The 8,923-nt window shown below is 46.8% G+C and overlaps 1 protein-coding gene across 1 annotated transcript; it reads right to left on the bottom strand.

The window, feature by feature from the left end:
• Window positions 1-7,258: 7,258 nt before the first annotated feature.
• LOC145139016 (uncharacterized) lies at window positions 7,259-8,473 on the bottom strand. The gene has a single exon (XM_079072983.1). It carries the CDS (start codon window positions 8,471-8,473, stop codon window positions 7,259-7,261), a length of 1,215 nt encoding a protein of 404 aa, XP_078929109.1.
• Between the last annotated feature and the right edge of the window lie 450 nt (window positions 8,474-8,923).

Below are 8,923 nucleotides of genomic sequence, written 5' to 3'. Positions count from 1 at the left end.
ATCTTCTACTTTTTCAGGTCTGGCAAGGATAGACGACTTCCGATTGGTAGATTGTGCCCCGTGAGTGGCTGTTTTCTATTGGTGCAGGCTAACCAGGGGATCAGCGTCCTGAGCGTTACACCAGTCGCTCTGGAGGACAACTGGTACTATTTTTTCTTGACGTTGGCCTTGGCACTTGGGCACCAAGGAACGAATACGGGGTTGCGAAGGGCGAGGGCGAGGACGCGACGTTAGGCATACACCGTCTTTTTCCCAGGCCGTCTTTCGAATTGACGGTTACGTTATACCTGACGTATTCCTAATGGGATACGTCAACAAGTCCCCTAGTCTAGTAGACGTTAGCGTTTGCTTAGGGTAGCCGAGTTGTTCTTGCTTGGATCTGGACACACGTTCGGTAAGGATGGCTTTTTGATGACTACTGACGTGACAGAGGCATTTTCGCAGGAGGTTTTCATCATTGTAACCGATTAGACTTCCCTCCTGCATTTAAAACTTCCCCTATTTGAGTCGGACCCCCTTTTTCTGGTTCTTCTCACTTCTACTGCTTCTTTTTCTTTTCTCTCTTGTTTCTACTCTTCGACGAACAATGGCTGACTAGAATACCAGAATCGTTCCTTCTTCAAGCGAGTTTAACCGCTCTTCAAGAGCGGTTTGGTTTTCTTTCTGAACATGGCGTGGAGTATCCTCGAAAGAGGGCGATAATTTCTCGCCCGCCGGAAGGGAAGATCGGGGTCCCTATTCCGATCTTCGAGGCTGGTATGAGGTTGCCAACGACGGACTTTTTTTGACAAGATAATGCGTTAGTATGGCTTTCGTGTGGACGACCTGACTCCAAACGCCGTCAACAAGATTGTTGGATTTGAACTCGTCTGTCAGACCCTAGGAGTTCTGCCATAATTTTGGGCATTCAAAGCTTTCTTCAATTCTTCTACTCAGTCCGGTGTTCAGACTTCTTCCCAAAGGCGGGGTGTTCATGCCTTCATCATCAACCAAAAAGCTCTGTAAAAGAACTGGCAAGCTTGGTGGTTCTGGGTAAATCGCAACCTTGTGAGTTTTGGCTATCCTCGCTTGACTACTTTTTCTGATCGAGCTCCAGAACTATTTGGTGCCAGCGCCACTGTGGCACAAGCACTGAAGACCATTTGTGTCAACGACGAGGACTGGATGGATCATATGTTGGCTGCAGTTGGGATGAGCGCTGCCTAGAGGGCTCGGGGGATGATGCCTCAGTTCTTCATTGATAAAGACGGTAAGTACCTCTCCTCCCTCCTTTTGGATTGTTGTTTTCTCAAGAGGCGTAACATGGACTTCTTTTTGGGAGAGGACGCTATGGTGGTTGACATCCCCGATGATGATGCTCTGAAATATTCGGAGGGGATGAAAGAGGGGGAGACTGAACTTACCTGTGAACCCAAAGAAGATCCGGTGGAGACTTCTGCTCTTAGTGAGGATGTTTTTGGCATTGACTCAAACCCTGTTCGCGAAGGTGTTCCGGACCCCAAGACCCCGATCTCGACTGGGGACGGTACTGTCGGGGGTTCTGCTTCTACTCTTACGGAAGCACCGGCCATATATGTGCCAGGATGGGGAATAACCCGGGAGTCTCTCCTTTCACAGCATGCGGCAGCGTATGATTGAGGTTGTCATGCTTTTCCCCCTGCTACCATCGAGGCCTTGGAGCTTCTTTCTAATTCTCATCTTTTAATCAACCTTTTATATGCAGCTGCGCAGATTGGTTCGTATATGACGGTGACTGCCTCTCGCCTTCATTAGGGCGGTTCCAGTTCTAGTGAGCTTGCGTAGTTAAGGCCGAGCGGGATAAACTGAGGGCGAGGTTGCTGGAGTTAGAGGGGGAGAAGCGGTCATTCGAGGAGCAATATGATCTTTTGGAGGGGGAGAAGGTATCTTTGGAGGAACAAGTGGCTACTATGGATGGGTCGGTGGAACGCTTTTCTCAGCAGATCGAGGTCTTAGTGGAGGAGAATAGGGCATTGGTGGGCCAGGCGGATTGTTTTAACAAGAGGCTAGAGGATGAGGTTGCGAGGAGAAAGTTGCATAGGAGAATTTGGGGTGGTTGCTTCAGAAAGGCGTTATCCGGGTGGTGGATAAGGTTGTTGAAAGTGCTGAGTTTGCGTTGGGGGTGAAGCGGATGAAGATGGCATGTGTGGCTGCCGGCGTGGAGAATGGAAAACAGGTGATCCGGGAGCAGGTTGCCGCTGGAAAGTTTGTCTCCGGGGAACCGGAGCTACTGCGGAGCATGCTCAGGCGATGCATGATGTTATAAAATCTTTCATGGAGATGGACTTTGCCTCCTACCTTCTCTTGGGTGAGCTGGACATAGGGGGCCTTCGTCAGATTTGCGATGATCCTGACTCCGAGGAAGGCCATCCTGAAGGTGGCACTTCTCACGCCGGACCTTCCTCCACCCCTCAGTAAGTGATGGCTTTTACCCTTTGTTACTGTTTAATGTTTAAGATAATATTTGTATCTTCATGGTGTTTGTCGAACAATTTTTAAAACAATGTCTAATTTTCTTCTTTGGCCCTGCGTGGTCATTTTAAAATCGGGGGGGGGGGGGGGGGGTGTCTAGGTTAAACAATACGTGCTTTGTGTTTTTTGTATGTTAAGTTTGATTTTAGTTGATCGCGTTTCTTCCCCCATTTTTTGTCGTCTTGGATGGTTTGTGTTGGCCAATCTTGGTTTGGATTCTCCCAGAGGTTAGTGTTGGCCTTTGGGGGTCTTGGTCGTGGATATCGTTTATTAACAAGCTTTGGGGGCCAGGGCGTCTGTTCTGATGGGCTCGACGCTCACCCTTCGGTTAGTCTCTGTGAGTTGAGGTTTTAGTTAGCCTGTAGGTGCGAACTCTGGCCGGTTCGTTCCGTTAGGATCTCTTTCTTGGCTAAAAGTCTTCTCTTTCGGGCTTTGATCTAAGCCCTGGTTCAAGGGGAGTTATACTCTGACCCTAGTCATCTAAGCAAGATCGAGGTAGTCACCTCGGGGTCTAAGAGCTTAGGCATTATGTATTTCGAGGGAAAGGTTATGATCCTTTAAGGCCTCTTACTTGCTGTGATCAAGAACTACAACTCTCCTGACCTCATCGACATGTTTATTAAGGAGATGTGATGAGCCTTTGAGGCCTTTGATTGTGGTTTGTCTCATTGGTTATGTGTTGGGTGGCACGGGTGATCAGTCCGTTATTATTTGCCATTTGTACAAAAGTATATCGATACTCGTTCGCTATAAATTTTCTTTTCATTGCATGTTTTTTGGTGCCTTGGAGGCATCTACATTGTCAGATAAGTATCGGAAGTCCGATAGTTTTTGCTATTCTAGGTTTAGGTCTTGGGCTGACTAGTTGGGGTGTGATTATCCATTAGGAGTTTGATCACTTGGCCCCTTCCCTTGATTCCCCTCGAGCTAAGGCTATTGGCTTGGGCTCTGGGGCTCCCAGGTCATTGGGACGAATTCTTCTTTTTGGTCTTCCTTGGCTTGTGTGTTGGGTTTTGATACGAAATATAAGTTTGTTTTTCACAAAAACCGGCAACGGAAGAATTTAAAAATAACAAGTTTATATTTAGTTGATAAAAAAACCAAACCACTATGGATCTATTTGTAGAGGTTAGAATGAAATAAAAACAACCATAGGGTGTTTTAGAAATAACCTTTGAACCCTTTGAACCCACTTGGTTTTGGGGTGTTGATGAAGATGTATAGATCAAAGAACATTATCTTCTCTACAAGTATCCACCATCAAGATTAAGGTAATTGGAATGCTAGTTCCTTCTTGTATAAAGTACTTCTTAAGCCTTTAAGTACTTAACTCAAATAAGCACTAAAGGAGAAGCACTTTGAACCACCAAAAGACTTGAATAATCTTCAAAAGAATGAGAGCTCCAAGCCCTTTCATGCCCACGGTTTTAAGAGAGAAAAAGAGAAGAAGAAGAAGTGCTTCACTTAGAAAAAATGCAAGCCTCATGCATCTCTTATATAGTCCATGCAAAGTAAGGCCTTTTTATTAAAATACTCTAAAGTATTTCTAGTCTTTAGAAGCATGGGAGGCAAAGCATGGAGGTTGAAAAGCAACCCCCATATTTTAATATTTTTGGCCATATCTCTTGAAAAGAGGAGAATTCTTTATTTTTTATAAACTCCAAGTTTATAAAATATAAACTTTTTCTTTAGGTAAAAGACAAAAGAATCCAACTAGTCCAAAATATTGTGCATGACTTATTAATTCATACCATATGAAATAATAACTAGTTATACTCTCTTATAATTATTATTTTCATAAAACAATAATTATTCCCTAATTAAAATACAAGAATCGATATTATTTATTAATAATCTCATTAATAATAAATATACAAAATGTGCCAACTTGATGAAAGTGTGACCCTATAGGATCATATATTATTAGCAATATCACTCCATAATGATTCTTGTGCATATAGATTCAACAATCTCCTACTTGCACAAGATTCATTATAGACTGACATAGACAGTAACTGACGTCTAGCAACAAGCTACTACCCCTAATAATATATGAAGGATGTCATCTCATCAACAATCAATTCCAAGAGCTCTAAGCTACAATTGTTACTAAAGTTGTGGTATCAATTATTCCTTTTTCTCAGACATCATGTCGAACATGAGATATGGATCGTCATCTGTAACACCCATAAAAATCATGCCAATTTAAAACTTTTTAAATCATTCAAAAACAAATAATTATTACAAATTTGTTTTCAAAATGGTTTCGTGTCATAGTATCCCAAAATCAAATCATAAAACATAAGGAGGTTCACGATCACGCCTTCGCCTTCGCCTTCGCCTTGGGCATTGCTTTCTTCATCCGCGTTGACCGTTCTCAACGTGCCAACTGTTATCTCTAATGGAAGTACAACCTCTGTCCCGTATGTTAAGCCGAACGGGGTTTCCCGTGTGCTTGTTCGCGGAGTGGTTCTGTACGACCAGAGTACCGTCGACAACTCCTCTGCCCAATTCCCCTTTGCCTTACCTAACCATTTCTTGATGCCGATCACAATAGTCCGATTGGACACTTCTGTTTGTCCATTAGCCTGTGGGTGCGCTACTAATGTGAATTGATGGTTTATCCCTTTACCGGCACACCATTCTCTGAAAGGATTTTCAGCAAATTGCAGGCCATTGTCACTAACGAGCACCTTAGGTGTTCCAAACCTTGTCATGATATTTTTCCATACAAACTTTATCATGTGTCTTCCTGATATACACGCTAGCGGTTCTGCTTCGATCCACTTTGTGAAGTAGTCTACCGCCACCACCATGTAATTCAGCTTTCCAGGTGCCTCCGGGAATGGGCCTACAATGTCTATGCCCCACTGGTAGAATGGCCATGGGCGGGATATGTTCTGCAGTGGTACTGGTGGGTTTGCTTGGATTGGAGCGTAAGACTGGCATTCTCCACACTTCCTGGTTACTCCCAGCGCGTCTTGGTGTACAGTGGGCCAATATATCCCCATCCATAGCACTTTACTCGTTAAAGCCCTGGCTCCCTCGTGCGCGCCCGCCTGACCTGCATGCGCCTCCTGTAGTGCCTCCATCCCTCTAGCCTGATCTACGCATTTCAACCATGGTGTCGTGAACCCTTTTCGGTACGGCTCCCCGTTTATCAAAGCATATGAGGGTGCTTTTATTCGTATCTTCCTGGCTTCACTGTGGTCGTCTAGTAACACTCCCCTTTGCAAATATTCCATAAATGGTGTCATCCATGTGGGCCCGGTGGTTGTTAAGGTATTCACCTGCTGCTCATCTGTGCTTCTTCCCTGAGTACTTCTACCAAAACCTTCTTCGATAGATGATCGAAACATGTGGATGCCAACTTGCTTAAAGCGTCTGCCCTTTTATTCTCGCTTCGAGGTATTTGCTTGAGCGTGAACCTTCTGAAGGACTGGATCAGTTGTCTCACCATTCTCACATATCTTTGCATTCTCTTATCTCTTGCCTCAAAACTTCCGTTAATTTGGTTCGCGGCTAACCTTGAATCTGTTAGGGCTGTCACAGCCTTCGCCCCCATTTGCTTGGCTAAGCGCAACCCTGCGAGCAAGGCTTCGTACTCCGCCTCGTTGTTCGAGGTGTGAAAGTCGAAACGAAGAGCTTAAGTCACCTCCTCTCCTTCTGGGCTAGTCAAGATTAAGCCGGCACCCGAGCCTTCCCTGCTGGACGCCTCATCGGTATATAGCGTCCACGAGTGGTCGTTGGCTGGGACCTCCTCTACCACCCAGATCCCTTTCTTGGCTAAGCTTCCTTCATCTGGAATCTCGAGCAAGAAATCAGTCAGTGCTTGTCCCTTAATGCTTGTCCTTGGACGATAGCTTATATCATGCTCCCCCAGCTCGATCGCCCACTTTGCTAGCCGGCCCGATGTTTCTGGTTTGAGCAATATCTGTTTGATGGGGCAATTTGTTAGCACCTCTATTTGGTGCGCCTGGAAGTAGCGCCTCAAACGTCGCGCCGCGTAAATGAGTGCCAGGACCAGTTTTTCCAGGGTGGCGTAGTTGAGTTCAGGACCCTGTAATGCCCTACTCACAAAATATACCGGCTTCTGCTCTCCATCCCTTTCTACGGTCAACATCGAGGATATCGCCTCGTTTGAGGTCGAAAGGTACATTTGCAATGTTTCCCCCGGGACGGGGCTGGCCAGTGTAGGTAGCTTGTGTAGTGCTTCTTTAATCTTCTGGAGCGCTTCTTCCGCCGCGGCTTTCCATTGAAAGCTGTTCTTTTCAATACAACCCTTCAGTGTATGAAATAGCGGCATGGCCTTGTCCGCGGATTTCGAGATGAATCTACTCAGGGCTGTGAGCTTCCCATTCAAACCCTGTGCGTCCCTGAGAGTGCCTGGGGGTGGTGTCTCCATAAATTCGTCCACTTTAACTGGTCTAGGCTAGATGCTCTGTTTGGTAACATAGTATCCCAAGAACTGTCCTTCTTCTACCCCGAATGTGCACTTAGCCGGATTCAATTTCATTGTGACTCTTTCTAGTGTACGAAAAGTCTCCTCGATGTCCTGCAACATTTTGTTTTCATGAGAGCTCTTAATCACCATATCGTCGACATACACCTCAATATTCCTCCCAATTTGCTCAGCGAAGATCGAGTCGACAAGGCGCTGGTACGTGGCAACCGCGTTCTTCAAACCAAAGGGCATCTTGGTGTAACAAAAGGTGCCATGATCCGTGTAGAAAGCCGTTTTCTCTTCGTCCTGCTCGCTCATCAGAATCTAATGATATCCTTTATATGCATCTAGGAAACACTTCAGCTTGAACCCTTGCAGTGATTCCACTTTCTGGTCGATCTCCGGGAGGGGGTAGCAGTCCTTGGGACACGCTTTGTTCAAGTCTGAGAAGTCAATACACATACGCCATGACTCGTCCTGCTTGCGCACCATAACTGGATTAGCGATCCAGGTTGGGAAAACTGCTTCCCTTTCTATTTCGGCCTCCGCCAGCTTAGCCACCTCTGCATTGATTGCCCTGTTGCGGTCCCCTCCTTGGACCTTTCTCTTCTGCTTCACTTCCTTTGTCCCTGGCTTGATTGCCAGCTTATGCTCAATGACCTTCCTATCTACCCCCACCATGTCTGTGGGAGTCCATGCAAATATGTGTTTATATCGCTTGAATAGGCCGACTACCGCCTCCCTCACGTGACCTGGGAGGTTATGACCAATGCTGATCGGCTGATCAGGGTATTCTTCGTTGATTACTTCCTTTCCTTTCGCCGGATCCCGCCGCGGCTTTTTTGTTTCTTTAGTCATCTCTGTTGGCTTCATTACCGTAAAGCACTGTAATTCTCTGGGAGGGGTGGCGAGTACCGTGGCTGGACCTGCCGGAGTGTCGAATTTCAAAATTCCATGCATAGTCGACGGGACCACTCCTAGCTTTAGGAGGGCCGTTCTACCCAAGATAATGTTGTGCTCTGCCGAGTGTCGGATGACCATGAAGTCGATCATGACCGTCTTCTTTCGTTGCTTATCGTGGCTGGTGATTATTAGGGGGAGGTGAATTGTGCCCAGCGGCCACAGGCTGTGGCCAGTGAATCCGACCAGCCGCCCCGCCGTGGGTCTCAGGTTGTCTTTCCATCGATCCGGGAGGAGCCGGAAATAGTGCTCATAGATTATATCTGCTGAACTCCCTGTGTCGATATACACTCTGTGTATGGTCACATATTTGATGGAGGCCTGGATTACCAACGGGTTATCACCTCTCCATCCCTCGGGGCGAGGGTCTTGCGCAGAAAACGTGAGAGTCCGTGCCGGGGGCCCGGGGATCCGACAGTTCGGCGACTGCGCTTCCCTACTTCTTTTATTACGTATCATGAATATTTCCTTGGGTTGAACTCCCTCCTGGTGCGCGTTCTTGGCGTTCTCAGCATCAAACTTGGCGCGCAAGCTTCGTGCTATTTCCACCAAGTCTCCTTTGAGCTGCTTTTCCTCCATTTCTTTCTTGAGTACCGAACAACTGATCGTATCGTGTGCCTTGCTTTTGTGGTACTCGCAATACCGGCTCTTGGGTGACTTGGCTGGCTGTTGTTTTTCTGATACCGCATACACCTATGGTCAACGACTCCGTCTGTCGTCTCTATCGAACGGGCGAAATCTCGCCTGAGGCCTCCTTGCCTGGCCAAAGTGCCTACTTCCTCCCCGAAAGTCCGTGTGACTTGGGTTATGGCGTTTGGTCGTCATGACATTTAGGTATGCCTGCTTTGCTGCCTCGCCTTCTTCCTGCCTAAGATACCGTTCTACCCTTTCTTTTGACTCGGCCCGTGTTTGGGGTTTCTTACCCATCAACTTTTGTGACAGGGGACCTGGTAAAAGACCCCATGTGAAAGCGCCAGCTATAAGCCCTTCGTCGTGTCCCGGAACATCCAACGTGGCGTTTATGAACCG

The sequence above is a fragment of the Lactuca virosa genome, chromosome 9 (genome assembly GCF_052849685.1).
Source record: "Lactuca virosa cultivar CGN04683 chromosome 9, Lactuca_virosa_CGN04683_v6, whole genome shotgun sequence".
In the NCBI taxonomy this organism is placed as follows: Eukaryota; Viridiplantae; Streptophyta; class Magnoliopsida; order Asterales; family Asteraceae; genus Lactuca; species Lactuca virosa.
The sequence above is the reverse complement of the archived record's forward strand: the minus strand, read 5'-3'. Positions and strand labels throughout refer to the sequence as shown.